Source organism: Salvelinus sp. IW2-2015, linkage group LG19 (assembly GCF_002910315.2).
Source record: "Salvelinus sp. IW2-2015 linkage group LG19, ASM291031v2, whole genome shotgun sequence".
Lineage (NCBI taxonomy): Eukaryota > Metazoa > Chordata > Actinopteri > Salmoniformes > Salmonidae > Salvelinus > Salvelinus sp. IW2-2015.
In genome coordinates this window covers 28,075,341-28,096,227 of record NC_036859.1, presented here as the reverse complement: position 1 = coordinate 28,096,227, position 20,887 = coordinate 28,075,341, and the positions used below count along the sequence as shown (strand labels likewise).

General features: G+C 41.9%; 2 protein-coding genes across 2 annotated transcripts in view; both read left to right on the top strand.

The window, feature by feature from the left end:
* Window positions 1-11,076, top strand: part of LOC111978986 (xenotropic and polytropic retrovirus receptor 1 homolog) — a 39,523-nt gene extending 28,447 nt beyond the window's left edge. Inside the window, exons 5-14 of the mRNA XM_024009247.2 lie at window positions 3,045-3,194; window positions 3,307-3,472; window positions 3,756-3,943; window positions 4,347-4,526; window positions 4,770-4,932; window positions 5,637-5,837; window positions 6,289-6,455; window positions 8,700-8,839; window positions 9,843-10,064; window positions 10,243-11,076. Coding sequence (XP_023865015.1) covers window positions 3,045-3,194; window positions 3,307-3,472; window positions 3,756-3,943; window positions 4,347-4,526; window positions 4,770-4,932; window positions 5,637-5,837; window positions 6,289-6,455; window positions 8,700-8,839; window positions 9,843-10,064; window positions 10,243-10,297 — 1,632 coding nt within the window. The 3' untranslated portion in view covers window positions 10,298-11,076. The remainder of the gene's footprint in view (window positions 1-3,044; window positions 3,195-3,306; window positions 3,473-3,755; window positions 3,944-4,346; window positions 4,527-4,769; window positions 4,933-5,636; window positions 5,838-6,288; window positions 6,456-8,699; window positions 8,840-9,842; window positions 10,065-10,242) is intronic.
* Window positions 11,077-15,013: 3,937 nt separating this feature from the next.
* Window positions 15,014-20,570, top strand: ttpa (tocopherol (alpha) transfer protein). Its single transcript, XM_024009248.2, has 5 exons — window positions 15,014-15,362; window positions 16,748-16,901; window positions 17,321-17,514; window positions 18,036-18,146; window positions 18,380-20,570. Exons 1-5 carry the CDS (start codon window positions 15,159-15,161, stop codon window positions 18,608-18,610), a joined length of 894 nt encoding a protein of 297 aa, XP_023865016.1. The 5' UTR covers window positions 15,014-15,158; the 3' UTR covers window positions 18,611-20,570.
* Window positions 20,571-20,887: the final 317 nt, after the last annotated feature.

Here is a 20,887-nt window from a genome sequence, read left to right as displayed (position 1 = left end):
CATAATTTGCAAATAAATTCATWAAAAATCCTACAATGTGATTTTCTGGATTTTTTTTCTCATTTTGTCTGTCATAGTTGAAGTGTACCTATGATGAAAATTACACAATTGGTGGCTGACTAAATACTTTTTTGCCCCACTGTATCTCATCAGCCACCTGGTGGACTCAGCCACCTGGATCTGAGGCTCTTTCCCCTATTGCCTACATCATCCTCCAAATCCCACCAACATCAGCCGCCTCCAGAGCGCAACTGGTCCTTGTTTGGGAACACACACACACACACACACACACACACACACACACACCAAATCACGCAACAGGCTGACCAGGTTTTAAAAAATTAGTGGACATCCGGGCAAATTTGAGGCTTTTTGAGCCTGACAATGAGCCATTCTCAACAAGGTTGGAAAGTGACAGTGAAGATGAGGCCTCAGAGTCTGATGTTCAAGACACCATTCTGTATACATCTGGCTCTTCTTTGGACACTGTGTTAACAAACCTCCAAACGAGCATCAACGCCATACAACACTCCTTCCGTGGCCTCCAACTGCTCTTAAATGCTAGTAAATCGAAATGCATGCTCTTCAACCGATCGCTGCCCGACTAGCATCACTACTATGGATGGTTCTGACTTAGAATATGTGGACAACTATAAATACCTAGGTGTCTGACTAGACTGTGAACTCTCCTTCCAGACTCGCATTAAGCATCTCCAATCCAAAGTTAAATCTAGAATCGGCTTCCTATTTCGCAACAAAGCCTCCTTCACTCATGTTGCCAAACATACCCTCGTAAAACAGACTATCCTACCGATCCTTGACTTCGGCGATGTCATTTACAAAACAGCCTCCAACACTCTACTCAGCAAATTGGATGCAGTCTTATCACAGTGCCATCCGTTTTGTCACCAAAGCCCCATATACTACGCACCACTGCGACCTGTATGCTYTCATTGGCTGGTCCTCGCTACATATTTGTCGCCAAACCCACTGGCTCCAGGTCATCTGTAAGTCATTGCTAGGTAAAGCTATGCCTTATGTCAGCTCACTAGTCACCATAGCAACACCCGTAGCACGCGCTCCAGCAGGTATATTTCACTGGTCATCCCCAAAGTCAACACCTCCTTTGGCCACCTTTCCTTCCAGTTCTCTGCTGCCAATGACTRTAACGAATTGCAAAAATCACTGAAGATACCTCCCTCACTAATTTTAAGCCTCAGCTGTCAGAGCAGCTTACCGATTGCTGCAGCTGTACACAGCCCATCTGTAAATAGCCCATCCAACCAACTACCTACCTCATGTTTTTGTTTTTCTGCTCTTTTGCACACCAGTATTTCTACTTGCACATCCTCATCTGCACATATCAGTCCAGTGTAAATTGCTAAATTGTAATTACTTCGCAACTTTTGGCCTATTTATTGCCTTACCTCYTTATTTCATTTGCACACACTGTATACATATTTTTTCTATTGTGTTATTGACTGTTCGTTTGTTTATTCCATGTGTAACTCTGTGTTTGTGGCGCACTGCTTTGCTTTATCTTGGCCAGGTTGCAGTTGTAAATGACAACTTGTTCTCAACTGGCCTACCTGGTTAAATAAAGGTGTAATAAATAAAAAATTAAAGGTGGACATTGAGGAGGTCCAGGGAGAAGACATGGAAGCCTGAGAGGAAGACAACCAAAGCTTTAGTTTCTAAACTATCATTTTACAGATGTATGTTGAAAACGTTTTTGGGAGATGCGATGGATCATTGGGCATCATTCAATATTCCCTTTCTTTTGTTGTTCAGTGAAATCATCCCATGTGAAGAGTCAACTCATTTAATTAAAGTTCAATTCGTAACTAAATAGTTTTTTAGGAGGATTTAATTATTTGCAATATGTCTACTTATGATAAGGTAAAAGGTTTATGTTTGTCTCAATATGATATGGTAAATATATCCAATGCAAAAAAACAATATTAATTTGCATATTTCCGTTAATTCCCATATATTTCCGTTATTTCCCATATTCCCGTTAATTCCCACGGAAAGTTTCCACCTATGAATATTCCCCAACATGTGCAACCCTAGTAATGACCATGCTGTTTAACCAGCTTCTTGATGTGCCACACTTGTCAGGTCGATGGATTATCTTGGCAAAGGAGAAATGCTCACCAACAGGGTTGTAAACAAATTTGTGCACAAAATTTGAGAGAAATAAGCTTTTTGTGCATATGGAAAATATCTGGGATTTTTTATTTCATCTCATGAAACATGGGACCAACACTTTACATGTTGAGTTTATATTTTTGTTCAGTGTCGAAGCACACAAGTAAATCTACGAGATTAATGACAAAAAGTACATGGATAAATGTTTTTTGGGAGTGATTCATTATTAATCGAGCGCAATCATTAGGTGAGACAAATGTTCAGCTGCCTCCTTTAAGGTCCGTAACCATGGTAACTTTCACACTTGCTTGTCTRTGATGTCTTCCTAGCAGCAGAAAGTTGCAGCAAACTCTAATGTTGAAAAACAACCTAGCATGTGAACAAAACAATGTAACTTGCCAAAGAAAACACGAAGACAAAGTCACGTTTTAGTAGGCTTGTCAATTTGGCCAACTTCCACATATGGGCTTCGGATAAAAAAATTATAATCCTAAATGTTGTGTGACCACCCTCCAATTTGGCTGGTGAAATAGACATTCTAACCCGCCAATGACGATCTACCTGCCTTTGGCGGGTGTTAATTTCCAACCCTGGATACTACCTTTTAGATATCACCCCCTATACACTTCCTGGTTACTACCTCATCCTGCTGCAGAACTACCAGCGTTAGTTACCAGCTCCTAAACACCAACCCTAGACATCCTACCGCTAAGCCTAACCTTGTTGTTTTGTGTCACCTGATCAATTGCAACAGGTTTTGTCATATCTGTACAAGCAAGTAATCTGAGAGACCCCTACTGATGGTCCAAAAAATATATCTGAGGGATCCGAAAAAGGAATCTGAGAGACCCCTACTTATAACCATTCAACTGTTTCTCCTCTCGTCTCCCCAGAATCTGAACTTCACAGGTTTCCGTAAAATCCTGAAGAAGCATGATAAGATCCTGGAGACGTCGCGGGGGGCCGACTGGCGCGTGGCCCATGTGGAGGTTGCCCCCTTCTACACCTGCAAGAAGATCACCCAGCTCATCTCTGAGACGGAGGTACTGGACAGCCATTTTGTTTCCCCTTCTTATCAATGAGAAGTATTGGCTCGTAGCAATGTACTATAATCGTTTTTGTCTTTTAGCTGTGACACAATCTCTCTCCTCGCAGGCCCTGGTAACACAAGAGTTGGAGGGAGGAGACAGACAGCGAGCCATGAAGAGGCTACGAGTGCCACCACTGGGTGCTGCACAGCCTGCTCCGGCGTGGACCACCTTTAGGGTTGGGTTGTACTGTGGAGTCTTYCTAGTCCTCATGGTCACCGTCGTCATCACAGGTATAGCTGTCTTCCCTGCCTTTTCCCCTATTCTCCTCCTACCCTCTGTCTTACTGAAGCTGTAACACAGGTTTTAAACCATGGTGGTGTGAAACGCTTTACCATGTGAAAAGATTGGCTTGATAGTGAKATTTTCTACGTCCATTTTTCACATATCCCAATTCTCATTATTTCAAACAGGCCCTAGTCCTCTAGTTCAGGGTTTGATAGCTCAGTTATCGACAAAGTTGCCTTTGTGTAATKAATATGTTATGAATGTGTTATTAACCGTCCTGCCCGCTAGCTGCGGTTGTGATAGAGAATGCCAACGTGTGGCCACTGGTGAGGATCTACCGCGGCGGCTTCCTGCTGATCGAGTTCCTCTTCCTGTTGGGCATCAACACGTACGGCTGGCGCCAGGCAGGGGTTAACCACGTGCTTATCTTCGAGCTCAACCCACGCAACAACCTCTCCCACCAGCACCTCTTTGAGGTAGGAGTTTGGGCCTCTATACAGTGGTTGGATACTGATTGTGTTTTATTCATACAGCCATGGATATTAGTTGTAACTATGTGGTTGTTTGTGTTCACATTTATTGTCGTGTTACTGAATCTTTTATTTTCACATTAGTATCAAGTAATTTGTTTGAATTATCTTTCTCTCTCCCCTTATCTCTCGCTCTCTCTCCCCCATCTCTCTACCCCTATCTCTCTCTCTTTCTCCACCTATCTCTCGCTCTCTTTCTTTGTCTCAAATTTAAACTAGCTTTATTGATATGAAATTAGCAATCAACTGTTGCCAAAGCAATAAGCAGTAGAATGGAATGACACAGTAATAGATTGAAAATGCAATCAAATTCCAACACCAATTAACCTCTCTTCTCTCCTCCACATAGATTGCTGGTTTCCTGGGGGTGCTGTGGTGTGTGAGCATCCTTTCCTGTCTGTTCTCCAAATCCATTCTGGTGCCCATGCAGGCCAACCCGCTGGTCCTCTACGGCTTCTTCTTACTCTTCCTCATCAACCCCTTCAAGACCCTCTACTACAAGTCACGCTTCTGGCTCCTCAAACTGCTGGTGAGACGCTCAGAAAGCTGCTGAACATGTCTGAATGTATTTGGCATCATGATGGGGGAAAAATATTGACATTTGATGTTGCCAAGTGGTGTATTCTGTATCCTGATCAGTAATATATAGTTATCTATTTTCCTCTGTCTCTCTCTCTGTTTCCCTCTCTTTCTCTCTCTCTGTTTCCTTCTCTCTATTTCCCTCTCTGCCCCCCCTCTACTTTTCCCATATCCCTCCCTCCCTCTCCTCCAGTTCCGTGTGGTGACAGCCCCGTTCCACAGGGTAGAGTTTGCAGACTTCTGGCTGGCTGACCAGCTCAACTCTCTAGGGGTGGTTCTGATGGACCTGGAGTACCTCATCTGTTTCTACAGCTTCGAGCTCGACTGGAAGCAACAGGACGGGCTACTGCAGGACAGTAAGCAATGGATACACGAGTACACATGGATACACACACATACACATGCCAACATACACGCACGGAGACACAAATACACACTCCAAGCTCCATTGAAAATAAGCTTGTTAGAGTTTCAGACCTTCAATCGGGGCTTTTCTTATTTCTGATGGTTATTTTTATTTTTCTCTCCTCCTTTGTCCCTCTCTCCTTTTTCTGTCTGTATATATCTCTTTCTCACACACAACTAAACACAACTCAACACAGCCTTATCCAAACACACAAAGCTCAGCCAAAACAAGCCTACAGCCTGATCTAGCCCACACTAAACATACCCTCAAGACTTTCGTCCAAACAAACATAGCCTAGTCCACACACACATAATGCAAACACAACAAACATTATCCAGTCCAAACAAACATACACACCACCACCACCTAACCCTGTTCCAACACATGTTTTATCATGTTTATGTTATTGATTGCATGGGTGAGAAGTGTTGGAGTCAACTCCATTTTAAACTCAAGTCATTTGTGTATATTGAATTGCATTCCTATAAAGAAAATGTCTAATTCATCCAAAGGGGAATTTCAATGGAACATATTCGGCGGATTTTATTGGTTGACTGATAATCATTGTGATAGATGGAAGCATGTGTCACTCCTACTCATATACCGTGCGCATGATTTGATCTGTTYATTTCTAATCAATGTGTATTATGATAGGTGGAGGCGTGTGTCACTCCTACTCGTACGGTGTGCGGGCCGTGATCCAGTGTCTACCGGCGTGGTTCCGCTTCGTGCAGTGTCTGCGCCGTTACCGTGACTCCAAACGGGCTTTCCCTCACCTGGTCAACGCCGGGAAATACTCTACCACTTTCTTCGTGGTCACCTTCGCTGCCCTGTACAGCACTCACAAAGAGAATTGTGAGTGTCGTGATACTGTATTGTACTAGTGTACTCCTCAGACATTAGTACAGTTACAAAGGGATAGTATATTACTGGAAACTTTAGAAGTTTACCAGTAAAGTACCGGAATTTTGGTTTCTTTCAAGGATTTTATATAACCTAGCACAAGATATCTAGTGGCTCTTTTGGGTACCTCAGATTATCATTGGTGTATTTAATAATCTTTGGCCCTCTGTGTGACCTTATCACATGTCAAATATATCAAATAATTGAATAAGATTATAGACTTTTTTTGAAAATGTTTATGACAAAGCTGAAAAACATTATCCTAAATATAAGCCTTCAACTTAGTGAATACCATTGGTGTTTAATGAGGGTGAAACAATGTTTACACACTTATTAATTTGACCTTGTCAATATGTTTGTGTTTTCAATATTTTGGTGTCAAACTGGTATGCCTCTCTCCTAGCTGCGAGTCACAACGAAGCTAAGATCTTCTTCTACCTGCTGATTGGCTGTTCCATAGTCAGTTCCTGTTACACCCTGGTGTGGGACCTGAAGATGGACTGGGGCCTGTTTGACCGAAACGCAGGCGATAACACCTTACTCAGAGAGGAGATCGTCTACCCCCAGAAAGTTAGTGTGCACCTTTGGGGGAAAAAGCTATACCAACCAAAATGTTAAATATTGATTTAATCATCTATGAACAAAAATATAAATGCAACATGCAACAATTTCAAAGATTTTACTGGGTTACAGTTCATATATCAGGAAATAATTGAATTAGGCCCTAATCTATGGATTTCACATCACTGGGAATAGAGATATGCATCTGTTGGTCACAGATGCATAAAAAACAAAGTAGGGATGTGGATCAGAAAACCAGTCAGTATCTGGTTTGACCACCATTTGACTCATGCAGCACAACACATCTCCTTTGCATAGAGTTGATCAGTGGCCTGTGGAATATTGTCCCACTCCTCTTCAATGGCTGTGCGAAGTTGCTGGATATTGTCGTGAACTGGAATGCACTGTCGTACACGTCAATCCAGAGCATCCCAAACATGCTCAATGGGTGACATGTCTGGTGAGTAGGCAGGTCATGGAATAACTGGAACATTTTCAGCTTCCAGGAATTGTGTACAGATCCTTGGGACATGGGGCTGTGCGTTATCATGCTGAAACATGATGTGATGGCAGCAGATGAATGGCACGACAATGGGCCTCAGGATCTCGTCACAATATCTCTGTGCATTCAAATTGCCACCAATAAAATGCAATTGTGTTCGTTGTCCGTAGCTTTTTCCTGCCCATATCATAACCCCACCGCACCATGGGCTACGCTGTTCACAATGTTGACATCAGCACACCGCTGTATGGCCCACAAGACGCCACACACGTGGTCTGTGGTTGTGAGGCCGGTTGGACATTCTGCCAAATTCTTTTTGAAATAAATTGATAGAAATATGCTTTTTGTGCGATTGGAAAATGTCTGGGATCTTTTGTTTCAGCTCATGAAACATGGGACCAACACTTTACATGTTGCGTTTATATTTTTGTTCAATATATATACACTACCGTTCAAAAGTTTGGGGTCACTTAGAAATGTCCTTGTTTTTGAAAGAAAAGCAATTTTTTTCCCCCATTTTAATAACATCAAATTGATAAGAAATACAGTGTAGATAGACATTGTTAATGTTGTAAATGACTTGTAGCTGGAAACGGCAGATTTTTATTTTAATGGAATATCTACATAGGCGTACAGAGGCCTATTATCAGCAACCATCACTCCTGTGTTCCAATGGCACGTTGTGTTAGCTAATCCAAGTTTATCATTTTAAAAGGCTAATTGATCATTAGAAAACCCTTTTGCAATTATGTTAGCACAGCTGAAAACTGTTGTGCTGATTTAAAGAAGCAATGAAACTGGCCTTCTGTAGACTAGTTGAGTATCAGAAGCATCAGCATTTATGGGTTTGATTACAGGCCCAAAATGGCTAGAAACAAAGACTTTCTTCTGAAACTCATCAGTCTATTCTTGTTCTGAGAAATGAAGGCTATTCCATGCGAGAAATTGCCAAGAAACTGAAGATCCCGTACAACGCTGTGTACTACTCCCTTMACAGAACAGCGCAAAATGGCTCTAACCAGAAATAAAAACAGGAGTGGGAGGCCCCGGTGCACAACTGAGCAGGAGGACAAGTACATTAGAGTGTCTAGTGTGAGGCGTCTGTTTCTCAAAAGTCCTCAACTGGCAGCTTCATCAAATAGTACCCGCAAAACACCCGTCTCAAAGTCAACAGCGAAGAGGCAACTCCGGGATGCTGGCCTTCTAGGCAGAGTTCCTCTGTCCAGTGTCTGTGTTATTTTATGGCTTATGATATGGCTTTTTCTTTGCAACTCTGCCTAGAAGGCCAGCCTCCCGGAGTTGCCTCTTCGCTGTTGATGTTGAGACTGGTGTTTTGCGGGTACTATTTGATGAAGCTGATCAATTAGCGTTTTAAAACGATAAACTTGGATTAGCTAACACGACGTGCCATTGGAACACAGGAGTGATGGTTGCTGATAATGGGCTCTGTAGATATTCCCTAAAAAATCTGCAGTTTCCAGCTACAATAGTCATTTACAACATTAACAATGTCTACTCTATTTCTGATCAATTTTATGTTATTTTAATGGACAAAAAATGTATTTAAAAAACAAGGAAATTTCTACGTGACCCCAAACTTTTGTGTGTGTGTGTGTGTGTATGTTGTTGGGGAAAGCCTATGCCTCAAAGAGGAACAGAGAAGTGTCTGATAATGTAGTAAATCATCATAAAAATATTTTCAGGCCCATTATTTCAGAAGGTTTGTATGTGATTATTTGATGTGTGTTCAGGCCTACTACTACTGTGCCATACTGGAGGATGTGTTGCTACGTTTTGCCTGGACGATACCCCTCTCCCTGAGCACAGTCAGTGGGATACCCTCTGCTGCAGACATCCTGGCCACCATCCTAGCCCCTCTGGAGGTCTTCAGGTGAGAACAGACTACATCTCTCTACATCTCTCTACCTCGCTCTACATCTCTCTACCTCGCTCTACATCTCTCTACCTCGCTCTACATCGCTCTACCTCCCCCTCTCTCACTCAATTAAATTCAAAGGGCTTTATTGGCATGGGAAATATATGTTGACATTGCCAAAGCAAGTGAAATAAACAATCAAAAATGAACGGACATTTTAAAATGTCATTATGGCTATGTACAGTGTTAATGATGTGCAAATAGTTAAAGTAAAAAAAGGAACGTAAATAAACATAAATATGGGTTGTATTTACAATGACGTTTGTTCTTCACTCGTTGCCCTTTTCGTGTGGTATTTCACCCAGTAGATATGGGAGTTTATCAAAATTGGATTTGTTTTGGAGTTCTTTGTGGGTCTGTGTAATCTTAGGGAAATATCTGTCTCTAATATGGTCAAACATTTGGTTAGGAAGTGCATCTGTTTCCACCTCATTTTGTGTGCAGTGCGCACATAAGCCCGTCTTCTCTTGAGCGCCAGGTCTTCCTACGGCGGCCTCTCAATAGCAAGGCCATGCTCACTGAGTCTGTACATTGTCAAAGCTTTCCTTAATCTTGAGTCAGTCACAGTGGTCAGGTGTTCTGCTACTGTGTACTCTCTGTTTAGGGCCAAATAGCATTCCTCTCTCTGTCGTTCTCTCTCTGTCGTTCTCTCTCTGTCTCGTGTTCTATATTTTCTTTGCATTCTCTCTTCTTTTCACTTTATTTCTCCCTACCCTCTGTCTCTCAAACACCCTTTTTCTTTGCCAATATCTTATTTCCTGTAAATGGACATTTCAGGGCTGACTACTATTGTGGTGACCTCTAGGTAGAGCTCTTTCTCCTGAAGATTTTAAAAGGCAAACATTTAGCCACTAAATACCTCAAGGACATTTCATACATAATTCTCTCTTCCCATACGAACATTGAAACACCTCAACAATATTTCTTGCTATTCTCTTCCTCCCCCTCTCCACTGCAGACGTTTTGTCTGGAACTTCTTCCGTCTGGAGAACGAGCACCTGAATAACTGTGGTGAGTTCCGAGCTGTGAGGGACATCTCAGTGGCTCCACTGAACGCTGACGACCAGACGCTGCTGGAGCAGATGATGGACCAGGAGGATGGAGTCCGGAACCGCCTAGGCAAGAAGAACTGGAAACGCTCCTACAGCATGTCTCTGAGACGGCCTCGCCTCGCTTCCCAGTACGGTTATAGAAGAGCTACACACACACATTGGCATGCATACACACCCACACAAAGCTACAGCATGTCCCTAAGACGGCCTCGCCTTGCTTCCCAGTACTGTAATAACATACACACCTTATATAAAACTTATGGCTGTGTTGCCCTCTACTAAACTTTCTCTCTCTCTCCCTCTCAGGACCAAGACCCGGGACACCAAAGTTCTCATCGAGGACACTGACGAGGACACCTGACATCAGGCCAGACCCATTGCATCCATAGCATGGGTTCAGAACCTCTTTAAAGGACCACGCCCCTCCTAGGAGCACGCCCCCCTGACCCCCTTCCTCCCCCATCAATCAGTCGATCGATCGTTTGATTGACCTGCCCCCTTGTCAGCTTCTCCAATCAGTCCATCACAGAGCTGCCTATCTGCACCTTACATGTATTGACATAAATACACACACACACACACACACACACACACACACAGAGAGAGGGAGTACAAAGACATGAATATAGGAGTAGGTAGAGGAACAAAATATTACACACACACCTTGGAACAGCTACTTTTAAGCCACTTTGTTTTTGTTACATTCATGGACCATTTAGTACTGAGTTGACGTCACCCATTATTTTTCAGATTCATGGGAAAGAGACGAAACAACAAGACTGTACATGTTGATGTAGATATCAGGAAGAACAAACGGGTGGACTAACTTTTAATTTCAAGATGGCTAATCAGAAATGATCGAATATAAAAAAAGACAGAGAGCGTTGGACTCTGAACAGTGATTGCAGAGGAGTGTCTGATCAGTCTGGTTCTTTGACTTCCTCATTCCATGTTTTGATGAACATGATGATGAAGATGACTATATATTAATGTGGCTGTTCTTTCCATGTGCTATAAGTTCTTCCACGAATACCTTGGTTCTTATTTTATTTTGTTGAATGTACATTTAATTGTTATTTATGCGAGGGGAGAGATGCCTAAAACATTTTGGGAGTGATTTAAAAAAAAAWTTAAACAAAATGGGTGTTTCTGATTTGAAATGGCTTCTAAAGTGTATGCCTGACGTTGCCCATAAGAACTGTTCCAGGACCTGTTGGGGATTGGGATTCATTCTAATGGTTAAGTGGGTCGGCCTGAATATAAGTCTGATCAGAGACCAATGTTTTTAGGCCATCTCTTCCTATAAAAGGACTTTGTATGTTCAAAAACCCTCAGGAGGCTCCGATGTAGACAATTCTCTTAAAACAAGCCACACCCTTCGCTGTCTTCAGAACCTTCCAATCTGGGTTAACTATAACATTATGTTTACTTTCATGCCAAATCTAGTCRTTTGTCTTTTTAGATACTGCATTAGCTCACACTGGTATCTCAGTAAGCTGTGTGAGAATGGCAGGATTTTCTACTATCGTTATATCGCTTGCTCTTCTCAGAGCTAGCCAAATATCTGCAACATTCCATTGAGAGCTGGACTGTGCTTCCACGGCACACCTACGTAAGTCACATAGCACAGCAGATATAAATAGAATCTATAGAAGATATTTCACTATTATCAGCCCTCACTTTTTCTTGGTCATGTGACATGAGTTGTCAGGTCACATGGTCAGGAGAAAATCAGAGCCCTACTCACTTTTTAATATATACCTTCTGTTCTAGACATCCTAGTTCTATCTGCGTTGCTTCGCAGTCTTGTGTCCACTAAGCAGCATAACGCAGATCTCTGTTGTCAACTTCAGTTTATCCATCTTTAGGGCCCTGTGGTGTTCGTGATCCGTTCCATTCCATTAGATCTCAGGGTAGCACACCCAATGCCAGTTAGGAGTCAGGTGTCGCGTATGTCTGGGGGTGTGCAGGGATTGGCCTCTTCACCAACCAATCATCTCCATTCTGATCCACCCATTCTGATGTCCACTTCCTGGGTGTGTACCGTCTTTTTTTTTTTTTACTAGATAACAAATTAATATTTTCTGTGAAATTAAATTATAAAACATCATTAGATTTCTGCTACAGAGGAATATAAGTCATTCCATCCATTCAATAGTTTTTATTCGTTCCTAGCTTGAACACTTCTCACTTTGGGTCATTTGTTGAATGTATCGTTCTGTTAGTAATTCCAGCCAACAAACACGATGTGTGTGCGTTCTCACATTTAGTCCCGAAGAGAAGTGTCTGTGTTGACTCACCTAAGGAGTCTTTAATATTAGAATGCATTCAATGCATATTCTCAGTTCTAATGAAGGCAAAAGCTTCATTAGAACTAGAGCTTCATTAAGCTACTCTTACTGAGTAAACACAATTTCCTAGAATTCCTGCCTCTCCCAAAAGCCACCTGAGGGTTTTAACCCCCATTGTGTGCCCTGGTAGATTTACTAACCCTGTAAAGATATAAGCAATCATTTAGGGCAGAATCCTAACTTGATATGCCCGGATAACTCGTCTCCCATTGACATTAATGCACAATATTCAAAGGTTTGAGTTAACCCAGGTGTATCTCAGGTTAGGATTTGGCCCATACTTCTTTAAGTTCAAGCTGCATTTCGTAGTGTAGAGGTCAACCACAAGTGATTGTGGAAAGCCTGATGTAGCTTAAATGTCTGGGGGAACTTGTCTTAAATAATGTGATGAAGATAACCACATAAAGACAACATGGTGTTCGATTTGTGGCTCCATCCGAAATAACATCCTATTCCCAATATAGGGCACTTATTTTTAACTTAGGGTACTATATAGGCAATAGGGTGCCATTTCAGATATGTCCCTGGGATGGTTGAGCGTTCTTGTCGACCATGTCATGACCAGCTCAAAGGGAGCCGACCTCGGAGGCTCTTAGACTTGAATGGAGCTGGTTAGCAATAACAGCCATGCATTATCCCTGTAATAAGTCATAAGTATAAAGTGATGTTTGCAGCAGAGGGAGGAGGGACCCCAGTGCCTCAGGGCAAACTGTTGGTTTTCATTGGGCCTCAGTGTGTTGTAGATCAAATAGTTCCTATTTAACTAGTCACCTCATCTGAATGATTTGCCAGAAATGCACTTTAGCTGCTAAAAAGAACCATAGTAGACACAGAATAAACAGAAACGCAGAAGCTGGGGCCCAATGAGAACTAGTAACAATTCAACACACTGTGCACCTTGGGTCCCCCGCCCCTTGAAAAGATTGTGATGGTCACCTGTTGTTACTTTTTTAAATATTGTGGTCTCTACAGGTCTGGAGACTGTACCACCTAGGTCAACCAATGAACCTAGTGGGGGAAATAGAGAATATCTGTATCCTTTTGTTACATTCCTAAAGTAACATCTCACCCTTGAGAGAGTGAGCTGGAGGGCCCACACACACACATACAAAGCCTTGTAAATATTAATGCACATTCTCTCTAAAGTGCTTACACACACCCTGCTTACAATTATACCCTGTACACACACCCAAACACCTTGCTTTGGAGTATGTTCCAGCTATGAATGCTAAGGGTGGAGTTGCACTGGACCTGTCTCCCTGTCGCTTCTCATTGGATCACTTGATCTCTTAGAGCTGTCACTCAAATAGATCCTCCTATGGAAGAAGAGTGGAACCTACTGTACCAAAAGCCTGGACCAAAACAAAGCTCTTTGGAAAGTTACCGTGTTTCCCTTCTGCCTAGAACGCTATAAAGACTGAAAAAACCCAAGTGAAGGAAGGGCCCTGTATGAACTATATGAAACGGACTGTTGCCCATGTCCCATATGTCTCGCCAGCGTTGTGTTTTTATGTTCCGGTTTTTTAACATGCTCACCCTATGTACTGTCATCATACCCTGTACCCCTGGTCACTGTAACTACTACCTTAAGAGTACTCCTCATGCATTTGGCATTCGATGCTAACTGAGGTGCCTGGATCGACTCCCTGTCCCTGTTACATGGTTTTTGAGTTTAAAAAAAAGTCAACACATATCTGTACTTGTAGCTGTTTATTTCCTCTTTATCCATTCTCTTCCACTATTTCTTTGTCCTGCAGGTGGCGCTTTTCTATGACCTTTAGAGGGCATTCTATTCCATAATGTTTGAATGTAGCTGGCCTAATGGTGAGAACATTTTGCTATATATTTGGTTTCTTTTGCATAGGGAGGTGTCAAAGAAATGTATTCTTATAGCTTACTCAAAGTAATAGACAACGTTTCTTGCCCATGCTTGGCAGGCTGAAACCTTTTTAATGGGTGTAAGAGAAATTCTATGAAATATTGTAATATTTGAATACTGTTCTCTGTTTACCAGGTTTAGGCAAGGGCAAGCCACAAATTTGATTTGGCACAAAAAAATATGCCCATGCCTAGACGTCCGCTATCAAATGTGGTCAATACGACACCGCCCTTTCGTGGAAGAACGTTGAAACACTTTATAACAATGGATACACTTAGTCTAGAAAAAATAACATTTTACAGCCCGTTTGTAGCGGTACAATCTATTCCTGATCATTCTCCACTGGAAGTATTTCATTCCGTTTAGGGAGTGATGCATGCGGTCTAAGGCACTGCATCTTTATGCTTGAGGCGTCACTACTGATACCCAGGTTCGATTCCAGGCTGTATCACAACCGGCCGTGATTGGGAGTCCCATAGGGCGGCGCACAATTTGCCCAGCGTCGTCCGGGTTTGGCCGGTATAGGTCGTCAATGTAAATAATAATTTGTTCTTAATAACTGACTTGCCTAGTTAAATAAAATGTACAGACGACACTAGCCTGCCTTATTTGAGTGTTTGAATTGTAGCATAATGGAACAATTTATTTAGTCTAATAGCTGAAACATTTCTCAAGTCGCTGGACTAATTTTTCCACTGTCTTGCCCTACTGCCACGTATCATGGCAGTGGACTTTAGGTCGACAAGAACTTGAAAACATAGTTTTACCCCTGACCAGTAAAAGGCTGTACAGCCTTGTTTTCGTCGACACGCGCTTAAAGTATTTGCCTTGTTGTACAGAGGTGAGTAAGTGAGCCGCGTGCGTGTTGACGAGCGAGACTATTTCAGTAGCCTATTCAGATTGCGCCGAAGGAAATTTCTTCATTCTCCTTTATGTCAATTGAGTAAYTTACTTTTGTGTGTGATGGGCGTGAAATGTGATACAGTACCGACATGAAGTCCGGAGAGGACACGGATTACGAGGGAGACCTAAATAGTTTGCCCGACGACTCCAACTTTGTCAAACCTTATTTATTAGAACTGAGACAGAGGGCACAGAAAGACATCATCGACCCGCAGCAAAGCTTGAATTGGTCCGAAAGTTTTCTAATAAAGTTTCTGCGAGCGAGAGACTTTAATGTTGAGCTGTCACTGAAGGTTGGTATCTCGGTGGGTTAAAGATATTGAGATGTTGCCCAGCTAGCACGTTGGTTCCTTGGAAGTTGTGGGAACGTACGTTTTTGGTATCCCATTGGTTCTGGGAACGAAGCCGTAAGTGTTCTGACCGGTAAAACTGAAAACGTTTTAAATGTTCTGAGAACAGAAGTTAAAATTTCGCCTATTGATAGAGTTATTTTTTAGATTGCAGGGAGGTTCTGAGAATGTTTTACTATGGTTCCCTGAACATTTTCCTAGAAGGTTTTATGAACTTTCTGAGAATGGAAATTATAAGTTATTTGAAGATAATTAATGTTCTGATAACATGTTTCAATAACTCAATAAAACTGATAGCCTAGTTGAACTATTTTGAACTCCCAGCACAGATAGGACACATGGAAATTAATTTGCTACGGCATTAATCATGCAACCATTTATGTTTTTGTAGCATGTGTTTTTTCTGAAAAGTTTCCTTAGTGTTTAAAAAACATGACTTTAAATAGAACCATGATAATCTGTAGAAAATGTTAAGCTGAAGTACTGAAATTCCCAAAGAAGAATGTTGTTTCTTAATGTTCTCAGGAAACTATTTGAGAATTACTTTAAATAAAACCTTGAGGTAGAAACCTAGAGGAAACATTATGCTGAAGTACTGAAATTCCCACCTAAGAAACATAGTTCTCAGAACGTTATGTGGTTATCCTGCACCATTTCCAGAAAATTGTGGCGAAGGTTGTATGCAAAATAACCATAAGACTAAGCTTAAAGAAACATGGTTCTCAGAACGTTATGTGCTAGCTGGGTTTCGATGCCAATCGCACTTGTTTAGAACTTGGACTCAAAGACTGTTTGTCACTGAAAGAAAGTTGGGTCCATGCCAACTGGAGTAACGGGGAAAATAAACTATTTGGGCTACAGGTTGTCGCTATGTGAGGAAGTTTTAAACGACCAGATTGCAGCACATGCATAGATCATGTCAAAAAGCATGTCAAAAAATACATTTTGCTTTGCAATAGTTGAACGTTTTGGACCTCTCCAAACTAAACATTCACTGTAGGATAGGCAATGCAGGCATAGGTTTATAGGAGAGTGAATTATTTTGTATCATTAATGGGTTAAACACTTGGGTTACTTAGTGTAAGTTAATGTTTGTATGTGTCTTAACTGCATTCAACAAAATGTGTGGCATAGTTCATGCCTGTAGCCCTGTATCCTGTTCATAGCCTACAAATGTCAGTCAGTGCACATAGGTTTGGAAAACATTTACCAGCTTGGCACTTAACAGTGCCCACACAGCCTGACATGATTTGACAGGCTGACAGCTGGCTGAGGGTCCTCTGTTGCAATCCCCAAAATATGTATTTTCTTTCTCTTTCTATCTATAGCTACTCGTTAATTACCAGCGTTGGAGGAGAGAGTGCCCAGAGATCAGTGCCAACCTGCAGCCGTCCTCTGTCCTGGGACTCCTCCAGAATAACTACCATGGAGTGCTGAGGGACCGGGACCTCAGTGGCAGCAGAGTGCTCATCTATAGGATTGGTTAGTTCTCACCTCTACGGTCTCATAGGGTGTGGTCTGGGTGTCAGGCAAGGCAAGCGGTACCACTGCATAAAAATACCTAAAATGTGCTTTGAACATAAATCAAAAGGAATAATCTGGTCATGGCTGTGTAAAAGGCTATGTAAGGAGATGGAATACTCTTCAATATAGTATACTCTATAGTAGGGATATTGAACTCTTAACATATGAGGTCTGGAGCACTGCTGGTTTTCTGTTCTACCTGATAATGAAATGCACCCACCTGGTGTCCCAGGTCTAAATCAGTCCCCGATTAGAGGGGAATACATTTTTTTTTAAGCAGTGGAACTGGCTTCGAGGTCAAGATTTGAATTTGAGGGCTATCTATAGGGTGTCATTTGATATGTTGTCATTTGAGATGCATTGGCTTTTCTCCTCAGGCCAGTGGAACCCCAAAGACTTCACAGTGTACGAGGTGTTCCGTGTCAGTCTGATCACATCTGAGCTGATCGTCCAGGAGACGGAGACCCAGAGGAATGGACTAAAAGCCATTTTTGACATGCAGGGATGGTGCTTCGCTCACGCCCTCCAGATCAACCCCTCCCTGGCCAAGAGGATCTCCTCTGTGCTCACGGTAGGTTATCTGTTGAACTGGGTCATGTCCATTAGGACACTCAACATTTTCAACTACTGTTTTAATGGGCCCGTCCGCTGGTTTGAGAAATAATCTTTGTATGATAAGTTTTAGAATACATGATCGGTAATTGTAAAGGTCTAAGGATAAGGTTAGTTCTGGATCCAGAGTTGCAGAAATCTCATGTGTTACTCTTACAGAATATAGCTATACACAATAGCTATACTGTAAGTCTGTAATAATACTGTACTAAAGGTAGAATCAGCAAGATGATGTAGATGCACAAAGTAAACAACAGTAATTAGTCAATATACGCAACAACTAAGAGCGTTGTAGTGTGAGGCTGAACTTCTCCTCTGTTGTAGTGGGAAGCACACCCGTGCACATGCACAGATACTGTGTGTGACTGTGTGAGAGCAAAGTGTTGCATCCCGYTCATCTCAATATCTGCGGTGCTGCTCGTTGCAACATCATCTAGCTGAGTGTACCTTTAAGCCTCTGTTTAAATGTGATCTCCTCAGGACTCGTTCCCTCTGAAGGTGCGAGGAATCCATCTGATCAACGAGCCCATATTCTTCAGACCCGTCTTCGCCATGCTCCGCCCATTTCTGCCTGATAAGATTAAACAGCGGGTCAGTCGCCATGCTTCATCATTCACGTTCTTGCACTGACTCTTGTTTCACCTGGATACATCTCTTTCATACATTTAACGGGAGTGATGGAGTTGATGTTAGCGACCTTCGATGTTGTTTAGAGCAGGTTCTTATAACCCATGATGATGATGTCTCTGATGATAGTGACAACAATGTTGATCATGACGGCAGTGATACTAATTCATGTCAATGCCCTCCTGTCTTACTCCTAGATCCACATGCATGGCAGCACCTTCAAAGAGACTCTGAGGGATTTCTTCTCCGAAGACATCCTCCCCCAAGAGTACGGGGGCAGCGGTCCCTCCATGGAAGAGGTGTGTCAGGAGTGGACCTCCCACATCCTGCAGTCTGAGGAACTCCTCACCCAGCTCTCCATCTACCCTGCAGGAGATGAGGTCACCTCTGACCCAGAACCTGACAGCCAGTCTGCCTACAGCTCCTGACTCCCCATAGACTACACATCCCAGAGTGCATCTCACTGACCAACCACACAACTCGTAGCATCCTTCTGAAGTCCAATTCCAATTTCTTATACCTTCCTTCACCTTCTTTTTTAAGGGAAGTCCAATCGATATGGTTGGGGTGCACAACTTGAGCTCTCGGTCCAAGATTGTCTGCTAGTTTTGAGTTTACATGAGTATCCTGTTTATTTATTTAAAGTTTTTACCAGTAGTCGATGAAAAGATAGGATGATGACGAGGGATGCTCTGTAGGAGCTAGTGCTCAAAATAGTATAATAACACATTGTGTTTAAGTAATAACACATTGGAATTGGGCCTAGACTACTTTTCTCCATCTCATCTGTTTTATAGGTTTTGCAAACATGTATATTATTAGGACGGCAGGTAGCCTAGCGGGTGGGAGCGTTGGGCCAGTAACCGAAAGGTTGCTGGATCGAATCCCAGAGCTGACAAGGTAAAAAAATGTCATTCTGCCCCTGAGCAAGGCAGTTAACGCACTGTTCCCCGGGTGCAAAAGTGTTGATTAAGGCAGCCCTCCGCAGCTCTCTGATTCAGAGGGGTTGGGTTAAATGCGGAAGACACATTTCAGTTGAATGCGTTCAGTTGTAAGACTGACTAGGTATCCCCCTTTACTCAACCAACTGTCTGCTACCATAATGTGTTAAAACAAAAGGCAAGATTAAAGACATATTTTAGCTATTTGTACAATTCTGTGAATGTCTACTGTAGTAGTGAAGTATATTTTTATACAATGATTGGTGTTTTAATTAATTACGAAGATTAAGTGCTTAGTTCTTTACTCAAATCAGTATAAGCTGAGCCAGCCTGTTCTTGGAAAGATCCGTTAACCCAGATTGATAATACAAGATAGCAAAAATCCCTGAATATCTTTTGTCCAGTCTGTAGTAGCAAACTCAGAGGAAATTGATTCAGTTCTTTGCTGTTTTGTCTTTTTCTCACAGAAGATTATGAAAGAAAGGTGTCCTCAGAAATGTTCACATTGTAGCAAAATTGGAGAGATTTAAAAAAAAAAAAAATGACAATGTTTTCAACATCTCTCTCACTCAGATGAGAGAAGTGCTAAATACGTCTCTGTATGTTATTACAGAATCTCTAGTCCAGTGGAGGCTGCTGAGGGGAGGACGGCACATAATGGCTGGAATGGAGTCAATGGAATGGTACCAAACACATCAAACGCGTGGTTTGCATGTGGTTGATACCATTCCATTGACTCCATTCCAGCCATTGTTAAGAACTGCCCTCCCTTCAGCAGCATCCACTGCTCGAGTCCATTCCCTGTCTTTATGTGAAACAGTCCAAAGATCTCAAAGCCATCCAGAGGGGCAGTGTGTTGAGCTTAGTTAGGTTCTCTCACAACATTGTGTTGAGCCTGGCTGGGATCTTTCTCAGTCTATCTACTGTGTTGATTTTGGCTGGGCTCCCTCCCCTCCTGACCTTGGGCCCTCAGTAAACTCAGTAAACAAGCCCTCTGTCCATGTTTGAGGAGATTTCATCACATTTGGATGGCTTGATTTAATAATGTTCAGTTATGCTTTATTTGTGTCCATTTGTTTGGAGTTTAGGAGCAAGACGAGCAAAATTATTTTTGATGAAGTGCCTCTTTGTGTTTCTCTTGATATTCTACTTGAGGCATGTTGGAACACATTGCTTGCTACATCTTTATGACCAATATCATTGCATTGAGGAAATGTGAACATACCAGTAATTTGAAATAACTTTTGTAAGCTTTGCGTCATTCAGTGGTTCCTGATAGACCGTCATCTTGCTTCCTCATATGGCAAAGGTTTACTTTTCCTACTATTATTAGCTATTGGAATAGTACTGTAATTAAACAACTTGCACTATTAAAAGTTTACTAAACCGCTGTAATTGAATGCCCTATAGAAGGTGAATATTTTATTAAAATATCTCATTAATATTACCCTCATTGTCTTGACATTTGTAAATGTTTTAAAAATACTTTAAAGTACTACTTAAGTAGTTTTTTGGAGTATCTGTACTTTACCATTTATATGTTTTACAACTTTTACTTCACTACATTTCTAAAGAAAATAATGTACTTTTTACTCCATACATTTTCCCTGAAACCCAAAAGCACTTGTTACATTTTGAATGCTTAGCAGGACAGGAAAATTGTCTAATTCACACTCTTATCAGGAGAACATCTCTGGTCATCCCTACTGCCTGTGATCTGGCGTACTCACTAAAAACACATTTTTAGTTTGTAAATTATGTCTG

What these genes read in the sequence shown, in the direction of transcription:
- ttpa (XM_024009248.2), top strand. Translation starts at nt 15,159, where the DNA reads ATGAAGTCCGGAGAGGACACGGATTACGAGGGAGACCTAAATAGTTTG. An exon ending in ATGTTGAGCTGTCACTGAAG is followed by an intron (nt 15,363 to 16,747) that starts GTTGGTATCTCG and finishes TTCTATCTATAG; the next exon opens with CTACTCGTTAATTACCAGCG. An exon ending in AGTGCTCATCTATAGGATTG is followed by an intron (nt 16,902 to 17,320) that starts GTTAGTTCTCAC and finishes TTTTCTCCTCAG; the next exon opens with GCCAGTGGAACCCCAAAGAC.